Below are 19,028 nucleotides of genomic sequence, written 5' to 3'. Positions count from 1 at the left end.
CCATTCAACCCTTCTTATTTTGTTTTATCATTTGATTATCCTTCCAAACTGATTTTCCTATAGGTGGAAAGTAGAAAATTTAGAAGAAAATGTATTTTAAAAATAACACAAAACTGATTTTTAAATTCAGTTCTTCCTGATTAAAACAGAAAAAAAATATAGGATAGTCACATGTGCTATTAATTTGTGTGTGTCAATTAAGGAAAAAGACTTTCTGGACTCTTCTGTCAACATAACTGTGTGGGCAACAAATCTACATTGTTTGTAGTCAAAGCATTGTTTCCTCCTTTCTTCAGCTCTTACTCTTAGCACTCACATGCTCCTACTTTTTCTGTCACCCTTATTAAACTGTCAGGAAAGCTTGGGGTGCTCACTTATACTAGAGTGTCAATGGTTGATATTTTCTGTAGGTGTTATCTCATTTAAAAATACTGGCATTATAACAGGAATCAGAAGTTGAAGGCAAAGGTGTTTAGTGAAGGGCAAGATCTCAGGTGGAAGGTTTACTTCACAGCCTTGTGACACCCACTCCAGAGATGCTTCTTGTAGACAAGTGTCTGGTTTGTCTGCCTGTGCAGATCTGTCAGCCATGAACCCTGGCTAGCACATGGACACCTTGCCTGGAGCCTCTGGTGGCAGGTGCTTAGACACACTGATGAAGGCACACCCCGCAGGGCTGGGAGCAGCTTCTGTTTCCCAAACACTTTCTGAAGACTTGGGTTTCTGGAAGTCTTGTGGAGAGTGCTGACTGCCCTTCTCTCCACTTTTTTTCTCTGTGAGTTCCCGGCGGGCTGCTGTGTATCTGCTTGTGGCCATGACTGATGCAACCATGCACAGGGCAAAGGAACCCCAGGCGAGGCTGTCAACAAAAGGCACAGTTAGGAAAGGGTGCAGGGCTATGATTCCAGGGCTTCCTGCTGGGATGGAAAAATCAGCTCCCTGTTCTACCCAATTTGGACCTGGGTTTGGGCTTCCCCGGTGGCTCAGACAGTCAAGAATCTGCCTGCAATGCAGAAGACCTGGGTTCGATCACTGGGTTGGGAAGATCCCCTGGAGAAGGGAAAGGCTACCTGCTCCAGTATTCAGGCCCGGAGAATTCCATGGACAGAGGAGCCTGGCGGGCTATAGTCCATGGGGTCACAAAGCGTTGGACATGACTGAGCAACTAATGCTTTGGATCACAGATCTCAGAGAGCAGTCAACGTGTTTTTGTTGGGAATGTGTGAATGGTGAAGAGAACCAGACTCGGGAGTCACGCATGCACTGTGGGTTTGCACACATCTCTCATTAATCGTGCAACTTTGAGCTGGTGGCTTCACCTTTCTGTATCCAATTCTGCCTCAAGTCTTTCTAGTAGAGATAGAACTTCTGTGTCATGGCCTGTCTTTCCATTAGAATCGGGGGCTGGGTCTCTCCTCACTCAAATATTTATTAGGAATTATAATAGGACTTTTCTCCTCAAACCATGTTCAAGAAAGTAACAACAGCACTATCTCTATTTCTTGAGCGCTTCACTCTGTGCCAAGAATTTTATAAACATAACCTCCTTACATTCTTATAAAAATATCTGAGATGGGTATTATCATTTTACAGATGAAGAATCTAAGCTACAGAAAGATTAAGAAACTAACCCACAGTCCCAAGAGTAGCAGGTGGTGGAGCTGTGACCAAGGGCGGTGGTGGTCCTAGAAAACCTGTGTGCATCCCTGCTGATCCACCGTGGCCAGCGACTCACCAGTATGACCAGCCATAGCCCCACGTCTGAGGCTTCCAATCTTCCGGTCCAAGGTTCACGGTGATTTGAAAAATGGTTGTGTACATCATGTGGGCCACCATGGCTAGGAGCCCTGCACAAGGAAAGCTTGTGAGCCACAGTAAAGAATGCAGTTTTCTATGGCACATGAGTTGGCTGTCCTAGCCCACTAACATCCTCCTTGAGCCCCTCCAAGCAGCCTTCATGTTTTACACGTCTACTGATTTCTTAGAGTCACCAATCTACACAATGGTGAATGTTCCTTTGCCATGTCATCTGTCTCAAGACCACCTCCTTTTTCCATTTTATCATTTCGCTGTGGGTTTTGTTTTTTGGTTTTGGGGGTTTTTTTCGCTCATACAGCGCAGCATGTGGGATCTTAGTTTCCTGACCAGGGATTGAACCTGTGCCCCTTGCATTGGAAGCTCGGGGTCTTAACTACTGGGCCACAAGTAAAGTCCCCAGAGGCACTGATTTTATATCCTCTCTTTTCCAGAACATGGAAGTGGTCCTTGAGCTACATTTAGCCTGAAGCCATACTTTACTAAGTTCTGTCATTTTTTTCTTTTGAATGTGGATTGTTTGCTAACACATGAAAACTTTGCATAAAAATTGGAATAGGTTCTGGCCACAGTAGACTTTCACAGTAGGAATTGGTCAGTTCCCAATGTGATTTTCTGTTCTCTGTAAGTGAATTGATCTTTTTGCCTGAGGACCCAGACGATTTTTTTTTCCTTTAACAGTTTTAGTGGGATATGTCTAGGACTTGAATGTACTGTGTCATTTTTTCCCCCAGGTATTAGATAGAGTTTTATATGCATAGATTTTGGTCTTTTGTTCCAGAAAGTTTCTTTGAATATACTTTTAAATATTAGTTATTTTGTCTTTCTTTTTCAGGGGCTCCCATTACAGGGCTATGTTTTAATTTAATAAATGTATGGCAGGGAGTGACCAACTGTGGCTTCAATGGTCAAATAGAAAGTAGTTTTGGAATTTCTCTAGTGGTCTATGGGCTTCCCTGGTCTATGGTTTCAGACAGTAAAGAATCTGCCTGCAATGCAGGAGACCCGGGTTCCATCCCTGGCTCAGGAAGAGATCCTGGAGAAGGGAATGGCAACACACTCCAGTACTGTTGCTGGAGAATCCCATGGACAGAGGAGCCTGGCTAGCTACAGTTCATGGGGTAGCAAAGAGTCAGACACAACTTAGCAACTGAACAACAATAACGGAAAAATTACTTGGACAACACAGAAGACCAAAAAGAGGAGTTCTTTACTCATAGGGCTATTGACCCCACTTGGATAATTTTTAACAAGCTGCCGTTTTTGAGTACTTACTATATACTATGTGCGTTCTTACTTAGTCATCACCATAGCATTTTGTTTGTTTGTTTTTGTATGTTTTGGCTGCACTGGCATGCAAGATCTTCCCTGACCGGGATCAGATCCATGCTCCCTGTAGTGGAAGCACAAATTCTTAGTCACTGGATCGCCAGGGAAGTCCCATCACAGCTTTTTGAGGCAGCTAGTTAGAGAAGTGAAGCCACTTGCCCAGAATCACACAGCCAGCAAGTTGGAGATCTCTTGAGTCCAGGCAGTATTTCTCCACAGTCTCATGCTTAACCATTGTACAAATAGGGCAGTCTCTGCCCTCAAAGCCAGTGGATTTCTTCCCCACAGTTGCGACAAAGCCATGCTGATAAATTTTGCTCCCTATTTGTGCCTATCCCCCCTTTTTCCATCAGCCCCCTATTGCTTCCACCAACGGGATTAATTTGGTGACTTCTCCAGTGGACCAGTTGTCCCACTGAATGGGCCAGCGATAGGAAGAGCCAGCCTGGAGCTCTGCCAGTTCCCTTGGGCACAGGCTGTAGGGAATTTGCCTGTTCTGATGATGCTCTCGGCAAGTACCTGCAAGCACCGTGAGGATGGCTACTGAGGCATCCTGCTTGAGCCAGTGGAACCCAGAGTGATGCCTCACTCTGGAGCCCAGGAGGACTGCACTCATCAATGTCAGTAGGATATTCAGGACCTCAGCCCCAATAGACAGCCACAAGACACCTGCAAATGCAAGGATAAGAGAGATGCTGGGACTCAGAAATACAGATTCTTTACCATCTGAGCCACCAGGGGAGCCCCTTAGAAATACTAGGATATTCAATCATGTGATTCGGATCACTTCTAAAACAAAAAAATAAATAAATAAAAACCACCACGGGGTGAAAACCACAGAAACCTCTGCTGAGTCTTGGAAAGCTGACAATGCAACGGGAGTCCTGGGGCTTGAAAGAGAAGATTTGGGAAGATTGTCACTAGCTGGGAGGGAAAAAAATACTAAGCAAAATTCTTCTGCGAGGGCCTGAAGGATGCTGGAGGTCCCGTTCCCCAGTTCGGAAGTTACCATGTTATTTTGATTCCACCAGAAGATACTATCTTCATTTTTTAAAGGAGAGGATAAACTTCACTAGGGCGGATGAAGGAGTCTGAGAATTGAGGCCCCCTGATTTGAGATGCCAAAATCTCATTCGTTTCCATGTCAACCTATGATTTACCCTTTCAGTGGGACCCCTCCTGCTGCTTCAAGGAAATAGGTTGGATGTGGAGTGAATAAAAGGGGCAGGGAGTGAAATTGTTATTTGCAAAAAGCCTCCTATAATGCAGTTTGGTCCAAGGAACACAGCAATGAATGAAAGAGACATGGTCCATGCCATCACAAAAGCTATATTCTTGCTGGGGAAATGATACTAGGAAAGTAAGTTTAAATTTGATGAGTGTTATAGAGAGGGAAAACGCTATTGGCAGTGATGAACTAGACTCATCTTTTTTCTTGCTCTGCGGTCACCTTGCATTGATAGTTTGAAATTGGCCTTGGTGGGAGTATTCACACTCCAAAAAGCTGCAAATACCACCCATCAGGGCATCCCCTCCTCCCTGCAGAGTTGATGGTTTAATGTTTTCTAGCATTACTGCCTACAGGGCCCATGAAAAGAGCCAGTGGCTCTGTGGGACTTGAATTCATGGAAAAACTATAAATAACTCTTTCACATTTTCCCCCACCCCAACCAAAACCATAGACATTGTCCAAATGGTGAGAAGGGCTGGTGGACAGAACATGAGGAATGTGTTTACCTTGTTCTTCAGCTGGTATTACACTCTGGAAACTTCTGCAGTTTTCACCTGGAAGTAAAAGAAGGTAGAATTAAGTAGGGTGAACCTTGACAACGAGGGACAAACTGTGTTTCCAGCCCCCCTTGAGTGCATCCAGGTCATTTTGAACAAGGATTGGGGAGTGTGGCTTTATTGTTCCCAGAGAGGTGGTGCCCCTCCCTGGAGCATCATGATACAATCCTGCCCCAGTGAATCCAGGCTGGGCCACATGCCTTGTTATGGCCGAGAACCGGGAGTGAAAATTATGGGGTGGGTGGGAGGGGGTCACTTTTGGTCAGAAGCTTTATGAGTCAGTGTTTTGTCTAAAAGTTCTCATTTTCTTGCCTCTGAGATCATAGAAGCATATGTCCAGGTGGAGCCTCTCTCTGCCTGGATCCCTGAGTGGCTCCAGTGAGGACACACCACTTGCCAACTGGCAAAATACAAATAGCAAGAGCTAGAAATTAATTTGGTGGTTTAAACCTGTGGGACTTGGATGTTGTTTGTTATTACAGCATACCCTAGCCCATCTGGACTGATGCTGCAAGACTTGATGCTGGACTTCCCAAACAGCATCCAGGATGACGTGAGTCTCAAATAATTTCTTTCTGGGTAGAGGGGAAAGTGACAATGTTTGCAATCATTTTAAGAAATGAAATAGAGCAGATCCAGAACTATCTCTGTTATGAAGTGAGCCAGTTACTTGCACTCCATCCTGCTTTCTGGAGTGGGAGAGGAAAGGGAAGAGTTATGTGTGTGAGTACCAGGTACCAGGCAGAACCCACCCCCAGACTTATTCTGAGTTCCAGAGGGTGTGCTTTGCCTGTATCATCGGTCATGTTGCACATATTGACTAGAAAAGCTTGTGCTGCCCCCTGTGAGGTATAGTCCCTTTGAAGGATCTGAGTCCTTGATTATCTACTGAGTGTACCGATGTCACCAAATTCTGGTTTGGGGGTGAGTAATGGATGGAGGATTTGACACCAGGGAGAATCACCCTCTGGGATGCTGTCCCAGGTGGGTACCCCCATCTCTCTCCATTAACACGTCAGCCCCAAATTGAGTCATAGATGGTGGAGTGGGAAGAGCCAGGGACATTGCCTGATTTATCTCTGCACAGTCAGGGAGAGTGTGTCTGAGGACCTCTGAGGGGAAAACATGGTACAGAAAACACAGGTAGAAGCAGTTTCAGCATTTCAGGGGCCCAGTACTGTCCCAAGACTGTCCTGCCACATCACTGATTCAACCCAGGGGCTGTAGGAAAGGTGCCGGGAAGACACATCCTGCGGCTCCCAGTCTGAGCCGCTAGGAGCTAAAAGAGGTGAATGTTAGGGGCATAGATCATTGACTCTTCTTTTTTTTCCTCTTTTTTGTTTTAATTGAAGGATAATGGCTTTACAGTGTTGTGTTGGTTTCTGTTGCACAACAATGTGAATCAGCCATCAGTAACATATATCCCTACCCTCTTGAGATTCCCTCCCATCCCACTCGTTATTGACTCTTCAGAGAAATGGCTTTCCTATTTCTAAAATTGGTTTAATAGTCCCTGTGTTAGCCTTGCTTTGAAGATTAAATGAGATACTAGATAGGAAGAATCCTCCTGCCAATGCAGGAGACTCGGGTTCGATCCCTGGGTCGGGAAGATCCCCTGGAGCAGGGAATAGCTACCCACTCCAGTATTCTTGCCTAAGAAATCCCATGGAAAAAGGAGCCTGGTGGGCTGCAGTCCATGGGGTTGAAAAGAATTGGGCACGACTAAGCAACTAACACTTAGATAGGAAAGCTTCTCTCCCGGTTAATATGCACTTAAACCCTACTGCTGTCTTTCTGCTTAATGCATGGAGGGCTGAACGTCTAACTAGCCTTCTGAAGAGGGCTGCCTTATCTCAATGGGAGGTAAAGAGGAGGCAAGTCCAGAGCCAGGGGCAGGGCAGAGCGAAAATGGGACCAGCCAAGGAGATTAAGAGAATTCGCAATAGCTTAGAAGGGTAAGTTTAGCGTGGGTCAGACCACAGTGACCCCTTGATTAATATGAATCCTCAGAAATGATGTTCCTTTTGAATAGGTCCAGCAGGATTAAAAGGAAAAATCTTTATAAATCCCATGAAGCCAGACAGGCGGGTGTTACATAGCTGGACAGAGGTTCGTCAGCCAAGCGGTACAGCCAGCCAGCCTGGGAAATGATGTCAGAGTCCTGGGGATGAACTGTGGCACCCTGTCTGATTTTTCTCCCCAAACCCCCACCCGCTATGTTGTGTCCAGGCCCCTCTGTCGTTGAATTTCTTGGTTCAGCAGAACCACATAGAGTCAGGAATCAACACATTCTACTGACTAATTCATTCACCCAAGAGAAAGAATATTGAGTTGAAAAGCTGCCCCAACCAGAAATTTTTGTTTTTTCTCTATCTCTCTTTTTTTTTTTTTTAACTTTTTATTTTGTATTGGGGTAGAGTTGATTAACAATGTTGTGATAGTTTCAAGTAAACAGCAAAGGGACTTGGTCATACATATACATGTATCCATTCTCCCCTAACTCCTCTCCCATCCAGCCTGCCACATAACATTGAGCAGAGTTCCTTGTGCTCTACAGTAGGTCCTTGTTGGTTATACATTTTAAATACAGCAGAGTATACATGTCCATCCCAAGCTCCCTAACTATCCTTCCCCCTGGCTACCTACCATAAGTTTGTTCTCTAAGAGGAGTGTTTGTTTTACACCTTCATTTCAGAAGGTGCATTCTCTCTTTAGAGGCATTGAAAAGAAGGTGCAGAGCTATTTAGAAGATGACCTCCAGGTAGGGGGTCACTACATAGCACTCCAGGTAGGGGGTCCCCAGGAGGACTCTATTAGGGGGTCCAAAGGAGGGTCAACTTTTAGGGGGATGCAGATGAAGCTGATTAAGAAGGGAAATACATAGGAAGCTGCAGTGGGCAGCAAAGCTGGGGGTGACCAGACACCCCGAGATCCCTTTCTTGTGCTTGTTCAGGGCCCAGGAGCATCCTCCCCAGGCTGGAGTCCTTGTGGTCAGATCTCCGTAGTCCCCCTCATCCCTCCTGTCCCTCTCTGTGGGTCCCACCATCGACCTCCAGTTGTAATCTGCTCCTTCTCTTATGCATCAACTCGCCCAGGCATTTGTGCTAAATTAGACAAACTAGCAGATGTGTGTGTGGAGCAATCTCTCCGCAGGGGCCCCAGGCTGCAGTCTCCCCAGGCAGGCTCTCTTGGGCCTGGGAGATGATTTCACGTGGAAAGCCAGAGCGCTTACATCCCGGAACCATCAGAGGACCCGCTGATGCTGAGCTCACCTGTGCTCCCAAGGGTTTCCTCACACGACTGCCAGAGCCCCACGTGGAATCTGCGCTGGACGAACTTGTCGTCCCCCATCTCCCAAATGTACTGGACGGCCTGGCTCCCGTTGTCGCTGCTGCCACGGCTGTAGTGGATGCAGTGCAGTACCCCTGGACGATCCTGGCACAGCGGCTTTGCCACTCGCCGCGTGCCTTCACACCAGTAGCTGCTGCCCACGGCCGTGAGGGAGAAGGTGAGGGCCAGGCAGACCGGGAGGAGGGCCAGAGCCCACTGCTGCCTGGCCCGCTGGTCCATGGCTGAATGCGGGGTGCAGCGGCAGGATGAGCAGTAGGGTCCCCCTCGCCTGCCTCATCCTGGTACCCGCCCCGCCTCGGTCCACCATCTGGCATCCTTACCTCTCCCCGCACATCCCCCTGGGGAACTGGTGCTCTCCAGGGTGTGACATCTGTGCCCGAAGGAGCCACAGAGCTGGGTCGTGCTCCCTTCAACACTGTCAGCCCTTCAGTCCTCCCCATGATGTAGAGGTGCTGGTTTTCTGTTTTTGTTCTTTTTTTTTTTTTTTGCAAGGGCAGAGCTTCATTTATTCCCATGTGATGTGAGCAACTCTTTTGTCGAACTGGATGACTGTTTTTAGATACTGGAAGAAAATGTCCTTCCATTTTGTGTTAGGCACAATGGAATAGCCACGGATCTAACTCAAAATGCTATTAAATTTGATTCGTGTTATTCACACTTTCACCATCACTTTCTAAAAAACTTTTTATTTTGTATTGGAGTATAGCTGATTAACAATATTGTGATAGTTTTAGGTGAACAGCGAAGGTTCTCAGCCGTCCACATACATGTATCCATTCTCCCCCAAACTCCCTTCCCATCCAGGCTGCTGCAAAACACTGAGCAGAGATGCCATTTTTGTTCTTTTTAAATTGTGATGAAATACACATAATATAGAATTTACTGTCTTGATGATTTTCAAGTGCACTCTTAAGTACATTTGAGTCTGCCACAAAGCTCCAGAACTCTTTTTATCTTGCAAAACTGAAATTCTGTCCCCATTAAATGCCAATTCCCCATTCCTTTTCCCCCAGCCCCTATGATACTCTCCATGAATTTGGTCATTCGAGTTATACGTGGAATTTGTCTTTTTGTGACTGACTTATTTCATGTAGCCTGATGTCCTCAAGGGTTCCACGTGGCATCTGGAACACACAGGTTCTCCATCCTATGTTAGACACCTCCCGAAGACAACCCCCCCCCCCCATTATGACGGAGAATCAGCCTGGGCAGGTAGGAGAAAAGGCCGGTGTCATTTGGGTCCACATCGCTTAGCCTGGACTTTTCAGCTGGCAAAGACCAAGGACTGTGTTGTGAGCTGTGTCTGTGTGGTTGCCAACCAGTCTTGTGGGAAGAGGAGTTACCTCATTTTATCACTAGATGGCATCCATCCAATGAGCGGGGGAAATCGTGTGTAGCCGTCCCCTCCTCACAACCCCTGTCCCTTTAGAAAAAGGCTGTTTTTGAGAAAAAGTTAAGAGAGGCTAAATAGAATATTCTTACCAAGCAGGTGGCACTGTTTTTGCCAGTAGGCGATTGGGAAGACAATCTCTAAAGTGCATTACAGACTAGCTTTACAGCCACATCGAAGGATCAGAACCATTATGTGGGCAGTTTTCTCCCTCTGGGTCACTTCATTCCTCTCTCTGCTGTCCCAAAGGGATGACCGACCACATGGATTCCAGAGGTCACATCATTATGTGAGTCCATCTTGGGGTAGGGGGTTTGTGTTCATTTTGAATGTTTTACTGCTGGTATTTAAAATCTTGCCATGTGGTTTGTTTTTTTTTTAAGATGTCCAAGGATTTCTATTAAGGGATGCTCACCTGTTTTGCCCCAACCATTCAAAATTCACTCACTTGGGTAAGTTAACCAGGATGAGAGCCTCTGGTCCAGCTTGTGGGGAAAAAAAAGCCTAAATGAAAACATGGTGTTCCTGTCTCTTGCTGACCTGCATTTCATACAATTAGGACGTCTTCTGTGGAATCTCAAGTTCAGGAAAGGTTTGGAAAGGGCTGGACAGAGAGGGGTGGATGAGAAGGGCCAAGCAGAGTGTCTCAGAGAAACAGTGCTGAACCTACTAGAAAAAAAGGAACTCACCTAGAGGGTTAGGGTCAGATATGGCACCTTACCAAGCTTCTGTGGTCAGGTGACTGGTCAGAAGACCTGGGTATCTTGGCTCTGCCCTTAACTTGCTGTGTGGCCTTGGGCAAGCCACTTAACCCCTCTGAACCTCAATGTTGCAGTCATCAAGTAGAGAACTAACCATCCTCTCAAGGGTTATCGTAAGGACGAACAAAGTAGGATGTCAGGTGAAAAGATTTTGTCCATGTGAGTTGTGGTGGAAAACTACACACCTGTTAGTTGGCAATAATGGATCATGGGTTCTGACAAAGAATCTGCCTGGTGGACTGAGCAACCTTTGCTTACAGGTGAGAGCCATCTAGAGGCGAGCACGTTTTTGACTTTTCAGCATGTTGGTTGGCTGCTATGTAGCAGGAGCTCGAAAAAAAACTGATAGTTTTTTTTTTTTTTGAAGTATTTATTTGGCTGTTCTGCGCACCGGCTTTCTCTAGCTGCAGAGAGCGAGGGCTGCTCTGTAACTGCGGTGCGTGAGCTTCTCATTGCGGTGGCTTCTCTTGTGCAGCACAGATTCTAGCACCCTCAGGCTTCAGTAGTTGTGGTGCACAGGATTAGCTGCTCCACGACATGTGGAATCCTATTTTCCCTGACCAAGGACTGAACCCATGTCACCTGCCTGGCCAGATGGATTCCCAACCACTGGACCCCCAGGGAAGCCCACTGGTGGGGGCTTTGCTTCAGGCCCTGGGGCAGGAGCTGCTGTCTCCTGGGCAGAAAAGCTGTCTTTCTGGAAGTCTTGGCATAAACAGGGCCCAGAGGAGACCCTGCCTTGGTAGCTGGGCTCAGCCCATCCTGGACAAACTTAAAGCCTCAGTAACAAATGTCCCCTGTGATGAAGATGACCACCTCAGACCTGGAGGCCCATCCTCCCACCACTGGTCCTCAGGGCCTGGAATCCAGGTCAGTCCCACCCTGGTCCTTTGCAGCTAGTGGGGCTTCAGGGGTGGAACCCACCGGCTGCCTTGTCTCTTCTCCTGGGCAGCCTCTGCCCAGAAAGTCCCAGCACTTGGGGGAGGTCTGGGAAAAATCTCCCTGCCTTTTGATGGGGAGGCGGGACGGGGGATGAGAAACTTTGGAGATTCGGTAGATGGCTCTAGACTGGGCCAGACGCTCTCAGGGGTGGCGTGCGGAGGGTTTGTGCAAACATCTTCTTGCCGGAGGAAGAGGAATGCAAGAGGCGGCCGCCTGCGGTACATCTTGGACCGTTCGAAGGATGTGCTGACACTTGTGACCCACAGCGAGAAAGATGAGGCCGGGGCCGAGCTGGGCAGGGTCCCGGAGCAGGGCAGTGAGCCCCCTGCCCGGAGCCCACGTGCTGCTCATGGGCACCCCTGCCGCCCGGGGGACTGGGCCTCTCTCCTCTCCCTGCAAGCCGGCTCGCTGGACCCCTGTGAGGCCCTTCCTGGCCCTGCTGCTTCTGGTTTCCATCAAACAAGTAAGAGCCGTTTGTATTATTATTGTTATTGTTATTATTATCAGTCGTATGTATTTTCTGATGATAGAAGCACTTCAGGCCTCTTGTAGGCAATTTGGAAAATGTAAAATGGTATTAAGGCAATGACAATCAACCATAATCCAAGCCTTCAGAGGTAATCACTGTTGATATTTTGGCATATGTTCCTCAAATCCTTTTTCTATGCATTTTTTTCTTCCCCAGCTGGAATTAGGATGTGGAAAACATTTTGTATCCTGGTCTCCCCTTTACATCAGATGATAAGCATTTTCGCATGTCAGCATGAACTCTACAAATAGCATTTAAAAATTCCTGCATGTTTCCTCTGTTTGCTTTCATCATTCTTCCAGGTTTGAGTATTTAGATTGAATGAGTGGATTTTTTTTTTTCTTTCCTTCCTCTCTTCCTTTTTTCCTTCCTGCCTATTATAAAAATACAGAATGCTTATTGTTTACAGAAATAAACTCATAAAACCCAGAGATGTATAAATACAAACTACAAATTACTGTACTCCAACCACCCAGAGATCACCCTTATTCACATTTTTTTGGCTTACACTCACACTTTCCTACCATTTATTTACATATAGTTTAAAAGAAAAACAACAGAGGCTTATACTATAAATATTTTCTTGCAATCTGCTTTTTTCCTTAACAAAATACTTACTAACTCAAGCTAACATTTTTGTTGGACACTTACTATGCTTCAGGTCTGTTGCCAGGTCCGGGGCTCTTTATTTTATTTCATGCTCTCAGCAAACCTAGGAGGGAGATTTTCCCATTAACCCCATATACAGATGAGAAAACTGAGGCTCAAGGAAGTTGAACGTTTTTCTGTGTCAGAAAATTGAACTCCATGGCATGATGTTTGAGGACTTCAGAGGTGAATCATAATGTATGTTTGTAACTATCTTCTTTAGTTGGGCATTCTGGTAGCTTGTTTTTTCTTATCCAAGGAGACGAGACATTTGCCCCTTCCCTTTGCAAGATTCCTTTTTTTTTCTATTTTTTTAAATGTATTTGGCTGTGCCGGGTCTTAGTTGCAGCATTTGTTGTTCAGTCGCTAGGTCATGTCTGACTCTTTGTGACCCCAGGGACTGCAGCATGCCAGGCTTCCCTGTTCTTCACTATCTTCTGGAGTTTGCTCAAATTCATGTCCATTGAGTCGATGATGCCATCCACCCAGCTGAGAACTCTTAGTTGCAGCGTGTGGCGTCTATTATCCTGAGCAGGGATGGAACCTGGGCCGCCTACAATGGGAGTGAGGATTCTTAGCCGCTGGACCATCAGGGAGGTCCCTCAAGGTTTTTTCTTTATTCTGGGCCATGACGTGAAGGAGCTTCAGTTCCATTCACCTGAGTGAGGAAGTCCTCTGAGAACTCAATGCTTCTCTTCTTCCTTTGGTCTATGGGGAGAGCTCATCTCTGCTTGCAGCCTTGGAAATCTGTATCCCTCTGCCCCCACCTGCCCCCATAGAGGGAGGGCTGGGATGCTGGGTCTCATCCGTGCTCACCTTATCAGACTTCCTCTGGTGCTGGTCCAGAACCAGACAGGCAGAAAACCCACACCAAATTCTCTACATCCACATCCCAGAGGCTGGCTTCAAACCCTCAGACAGTAGAACCCAGTCCAGGGTTGCCTGGGATTCTTGCCATGGTGGCTGCCTCTTGGCGAGTGACCATAACGTTCTTGGGGGCAGGTGGCCTGGGACTTAGTGGCGGGACCGTTGTTGGAAGAATTGATACAGATCTCTCACCTTTGCTCCAGTTCTCTGTCTCATATTCAAATGGAGTATATGTTCAGCTAACTCTCTGGTTTTGTTCATCTCCTCTCCATAACTATGGGTCAGCTGTCTCTTAGGTGCCAAGTTCGGCTGCAGCGCTTGGCATTTTGTCATAATGGTCTTGCCCAAATGCCACAATGAGCCTCTGAGAAGGTGATTGTCACTGACGACCAAGATTCATGGGATCTTGCCCAATCACCTTCGATGATGTAGCTTGTGAGTAGTGGAGACATTCGCCTACTCCCAGGGTACTTGAAAGTCCTTTGTTCTTTCTTCCCCAGCATTCCTTGGAAGCTGCTGACATACGAATATTTCTATGTGACAACAGCATATTTCTATGTGACAACAGCCAAATCTGAGTCAGGCTGGCAGATGACGTTGACCAAGCCGCACCTTGGTATTTTTATAATTGATAATGTGCCTGTGGGCAGCCTCTCTTCCCTGCCTCCACCACCCAGTCTGTTTTCAGAACCTCTTCCCTCTGTCTGTCCTGTGTTATGTGTACAAAATCCTGAAGACCCTCCTCTTGGTCACCCATCTTAAAACCCATCTTCTTCCTGCAGATGTTTATGTTATACGAGCCTTGGCGTAGATTTCCACGATGACTTTTGCTTGTAGATGTTCTCCCTGCATGGATATAAATGACCATGGCGTGGTTTTTTTGGCAGGAAGTCACCATTAAATTCCCTTAATGAGAAATTCTCAGAGATAGTTTAGATTCTAAATTCGAATGGGGAAACAGTGCTATATCCTCATGTCTCCTCTCCCTTCCCACAGCTCAGCTGAGTTAATTAGCAGTTGCTTTGGTGTCAAAAAATATAAACTGTCTCAGGCTCTTTGAGAAGTGAATGTGTGGTTCTTTCATACTTTGCTGATGAGAGTGTAAAAAGGTGCATATTTTTAAATTAAAAAAAATTCTTTTTGGCTAGGATCATTTGGCAGTATATTGTCAAAAGCTTTTAAAAATGTATTGTTGATGACCCAGAAATTCCAACTCAAAGAATTTTCCCTACGAAAAAAAAGATGTGCTCCAGTGTTTAGCTGTGAATATTTTCATTACAGCATCATTTATATTAGCAAACATCTAGAACAATGTAGGTGTTCAATTTGCTAGAGGATTTGAAAAATAAATTGTATCACATTCATCCGTAGAAAATTACAGAGCTCTTAAAATGGTGTTTTAGAAGTATAGTTTTCGAAATGGAAATATAGTCACAGTATATATTCTAGTGGAAAAAGAGACTACACAACAATATGATTTCCTTTTTGGTTAAAATGAAAGAGAAAAGAAAGAAAAGAGAAAAAGGATTGTATGTGAGTGCAGAGAGAAGAGTCTGGAGGAAGATAGTTATTTCTGGGTAAAAAGATTAAGATTCCATTTCTTCTCCCCTTTCTGCTTGTCTTCATTTTTTATTTTATCTACAGTGAAGTCTATTCCTTTGGTAACAAAGAATAATAGATGTTTTGTTGAAAGCAAGTCAACAGAGGGTTTTTTCGCCTTTTTCTTAATCCCTTCTCGGTCGAGTGAGTTGGTGCTGGTTACCCTCGCAAGAGAAAGAGGAATCAGGATCGAGCCGGCTTTTTCCAGCTAGAAAATATCCACTCATCACTACTTTATTAGGATTTGGCTGTGATTAAACTTAGATTAGCCTTTCATGTTTTTGGTGTCCTTAGGACAAGTATCTGGGAAGATGATCAGAGTTTGTCCAGCTTTTCTAGACTGATCAGATTCAGTGCTGCTTTAGTTTTATTTTTCCTTTTGACCATGGCTGTCAGTCATGGCAGAGATCAGGGGGATAAGAGAATGTTAGTCCATGGACAGCTCACATATACGATTGCTTTTATTGTCTCTCCCTCTGTTAGGTCCTGGTGCATATAAACAGCACTTTATCCAAGGAAAGGTCTTCACTTGGGTGACTTGGAGGATTCCGGAAGCTGATGATTTGGTTATCAACATCTCTGCCGAATTTGTAAAATTAATATAGTCAGTTATGTTCCCATTAGGACATGTATTTCTTTAAACAGTGTGTTGCTAATGTACCATCGTGCCTCTTGGGCCATAACAGAGAAAGAGAGATTATTAATGGAGATTTAAAATGCACTGGAAACAGAAACCAAGAGATAAATACCAATTGTTTCATCATCATTATCATCATGATAACTACTTACTGGCTAATCCCATGGTTCCCAAATTGTGTGCTAACATGTCCCAGGGCACCCCTGCTGTGAACTGGTAGGGGTGCTGTTAGGAATTTTAATTTTTTGAGGGAAGCAGGGATACACTCCATCTGCGAATGATGAACTTGAGGTAGTCCATGGTTTCAACATTATATGGCACTACTTTCCCTTGGATGATGTATCTTTGCAAAGCTGGGCTTCTTTGCAGCTGCTGTGATAAAAAGAAAACACTGCAAAAATAAGGGTGGAACAGGAACACAGGTGGTAGTGGTCAATCTGACTATTAGGTTTGAGATGTTTTACCATCCCCACTGGGCTTCCCTGGTGGCTCAGACAGTAAAGAATCTGTCTGCAACACAGGAGATATGGGTTTGATCCCTGGGTTGGGAAGATCCCCTGGAGGAGGACATGGGTACCCACTCCAGTATTCTTGCCTGGAGAATCCCCATGGACAGAGGAGCCTGGCAGGCTATAGTCCACGGGGTCACAGAGATTCGGAATGACTGAGCGACTAAGCACAAGCACACATCATCCCCAGTAAGTACTAAGTTGTTAGGAGGTAAATATTTAATAAGTTGTTTGGCCCATCTACTTAATTAATGGCACTCTGTTTATTTTTTGGCTGCGCTGGGTCTTTCTGCTATGCACAGGCTCTCTTTAGTTGCAGCACATGGGCGTCTCCTTGAGGAGGCTCCTCTTGTTGTGGAGCACAGGCTCTAGGTGCGGCATGTGGGCTTAGTTGCCTTGCGGCAAGTTGAATCCTCCCAGACCAGGGATCAAACCCATGTCCCCTGCATTGGCAGGCGAATTCTTAACCACTGGACCTCCAGGGAAGTCTGATTAATAGAACTTTAGATACGGTATTTCTATTGGCCTGGGGGTGCTGTGGAAAATTTATTAAGACTGGAAAGGCAGCAAGAATTGATAAAGTTTGGGAACCTCTAGTCTAACGATGACCATACTTGCTTGTCTTCAGAAACCTATCTGTGTCATTCTGTGGAAAAATTGCAAAGGAACTACTCACAGACCCTCTGGATGCCATGGGATTGGGTCTGGGACATGCTGGGCAGTGGTGAGGGTTGGGGGTAAGGTAGATTGGACTAATTACTCAGGAGGTGAAAACTGGCTACCTGTAGGGCTCATGGATGGTTTTTGTTTGTTTTGTTCTCTCTGTGCGTATCTGTGTGTTTGAATGCCTTTCAATAGAATACCTCTGCGATTTACAATAGTCTCCCCCACATCTGGCTTCCCAGGTGGCTCAGTGGGAAAGAACCTGCCTGCCAATACAAGAGATGCAGGTTTGATCCCTGGGTCAGGAAGATCCCCTGGAGAAGGAAATGGCAACCCACTCCAGTATTCTTTTCTGGAAAATCCCAATGGACAGAGGAGCCTGGCAGGCTATAGTCCATGGGGTCACAAAAGAGTTGGATGCAACTTAGTGACTAAACAGCAGTGCAATATTTAAGATAGGACATGAGATACAGAAGAAATTGTTCTGTGGTGCAGGCCATTATGGGCTTATCATTGGGAAGGTTTGAGAATCATGGTGTGAGGTGATAACTTGTGATAAAATGTGATAACATGTGCTTGCTGGTAACTGGAGTTCACTATGATTTTTTTCTGCTCAGGTTACAGGATCTCTCCTTGAGGAGACAACTCGGAAGTGGGCTCAGTACAAAGAGAAGTGTCTGAGAGACTTACTCAAGGAAACTTCTGGTAAGCACATGTATCAGTTATCTACAGCTGTGTAACAAATAGCCCCAAAGCTTATTGGCTCAAAACAGTAATAACAATGATTTATTATCTCTCATGGGCCTTCCCAGGTGGCGCTAGTGGTAAAGAACCTGCCTGCCAATGCAGGAGACATAAAGGATGCAAGTTCAATCCCTTGGTCAGGAATATCCCCTGGAGGAGGGCATGACAACCCACTCCAGTATTCTTGCCTAGAGAATCCAATGGACAGAGGAGCCTGGTGGGCTACAGTCCATAGGGTTGCAAAGAGTCAGACACGACTGAAATGACTTAGAGTGCACACATTTCTCTCACAGTTTCTGTGTGTCAGGAATTCAGACAGAGAATATTGAGGAGGGCTTATATCTGCTCTGCAAAGTCTGGAGTTCAGCTGAAAGATTCAAAGACCGGAGGTTGGAATCATCTGAAGTCTGGTTCATGCCCGCATCTGCTGGTTGATGCTGGGAGTCATTCTGGGGCTGTTGGCTGGGCCACATCCATGTGGCCTCTCCATATGGCCTGGGCATCCTTACAGCACAGTGGCTGGGTTGCAAGCACAAGCATGAACAGAGGCCATGTTGCTTTTTGTGACCTGGCCTTGGAAGTCACTTCTGCTGTGTTCAGTTGGGTCAGACAGTTACAAAGGCTACCCACCTCCAATGTAAAAGAGCATGCAAGATGGAATAACATGCATGTGACCATGTTTGATATAAGCCATGTGTCATGGTACTTTGACCACCTAATCACATGACATGAGCCACTGTCATAGATTAACCCAGGAATCTATTATACTTGTGTGTGTGTGTGTGGGGGGCTTCAGTCTCCCATGGTTCTAACTTTTATCTAGGACTGCACTAGGTTGAGCACATTCTAGCAAATATGCTAATAGTTTGGTCAGCCCACAGCCTACCCTGTCTACATGCTGGGTCTCTGGGTGCATCCAGATTCTTTTTTGTCGAGAAAAGAAAGAAATAAGAAGCCTTGGCCCCCTGCCTCTGAGACTGGTCCACTGTGGATGGAAGCTGCCCCCTCCTTGATCTCCTTCTTCTTTCAGATAACTTCACTCAGGGACCTTGAGGTTGACAGGACACTAGAAACTCTCTCTGCTTTTTCCCGACCCAAAGGCAGTCCAGTCTCCAGGCCATGCCTCCTTCCTTTTAAATATTCTTTAGCTAAGCAGGTGGCCATCAAGTCTTGATTCATTATAGGAACCACTTCCATCTTGAGGAAAATTGCTTTCTGAGGTAAAAGTAGGGAGGCCTTCCTGATCCGGAGCCTCCCTGTGGGCAGCTCATCTTGGCGAGTTCACTCAGGCTAGCTGCTGACTAGGTGCTGACCTGGCAGCCAGGTCTACAGGGTGCCCCAAGCCCCAGACCTGTGGCTCAGTCCTGATACCAGCGACCTGGCTCTTCACTCCGAGTGGCCCCTGAGTTCTAGCCTAATAGGGAGCCCATGGTAGGAAATGATGTTTGGTAACCAG

The 19,028-nt window shown here is 46.0% G+C and overlaps 2 protein-coding genes and 1 long non-coding RNA gene across 4 annotated transcripts in view; 1 reads left to right on the top strand and 2 right to left on the bottom strand.

Moving 5' to 3' along the window:
- Positions 1–456: 456 nt before the first annotated feature.
- Positions 457–8,502, bottom strand: GSG1L2 (GSG1 like 2). Its single transcript, XM_081578335.1, has 5 exons — positions 8,205–8,502; positions 4,882–4,929; positions 3,664–3,813; positions 1,736–1,847; positions 457–859 (listed from the first exon to the last, which is right to left on the bottom strand). Exons 1-5 carry the CDS (start codon positions 8,500–8,502, stop codon positions 601–603), a joined length of 867 nt encoding a protein of 288 aa, XP_081434461.1. The 3' UTR covers positions 457–600.
- Positions 8,503–10,783: 2,281 nt separating this feature from the next.
- Positions 10,784–13,696, bottom strand: LOC145541582 (uncharacterized). Of its 2 annotated transcripts, none has more exons than XR_014079134.1 (2): positions 13,613–13,696; positions 10,784–12,279 (listed from the first exon to the last, which is right to left on the bottom strand). It is a non-coding gene; the product is annotated as an uncharacterized LOC145541582 (long non-coding RNA). The 2 variants fall into 2 exon arrangements; XR_014079133.1 differs by lacking the exon at positions 13,613–13,696 and adding an exon at positions 12,557–13,098.
- A 165-nt stretch (positions 13,697–13,861) lies between these two features.
- The window catches only part of GLP2R (glucagon like peptide 2 receptor), a 37,025-nt gene continuing 31,858 nt past the window's right edge, over positions 13,862–19,028 (top strand). The window contains exons 1-3 of the mRNA XM_081578333.1: positions 13,862–13,887; positions 15,503–15,609; positions 17,446–17,533. The gene's annotated coding sequence lies outside the window, so the exon portion shown is untranslated. The remainder of the gene's footprint in view (positions 13,888–15,502; positions 15,610–17,445; positions 17,534–19,028) is intronic.

Source organism: Giraffa tippelskirchi, chromosome 3, assembly GCF_054371585.1.
Source record: "Giraffa tippelskirchi isolate mGirTip1 chromosome 3, T2T-mGirTip1v1.2.pri, whole genome shotgun sequence".
In the NCBI taxonomy this organism is placed as follows: domain Eukaryota; kingdom Metazoa; phylum Chordata; class Mammalia; order Artiodactyla; family Giraffidae; genus Giraffa; species Giraffa tippelskirchi.
This window is presented reverse-complemented; position numbering and strand designations above follow the sequence as displayed.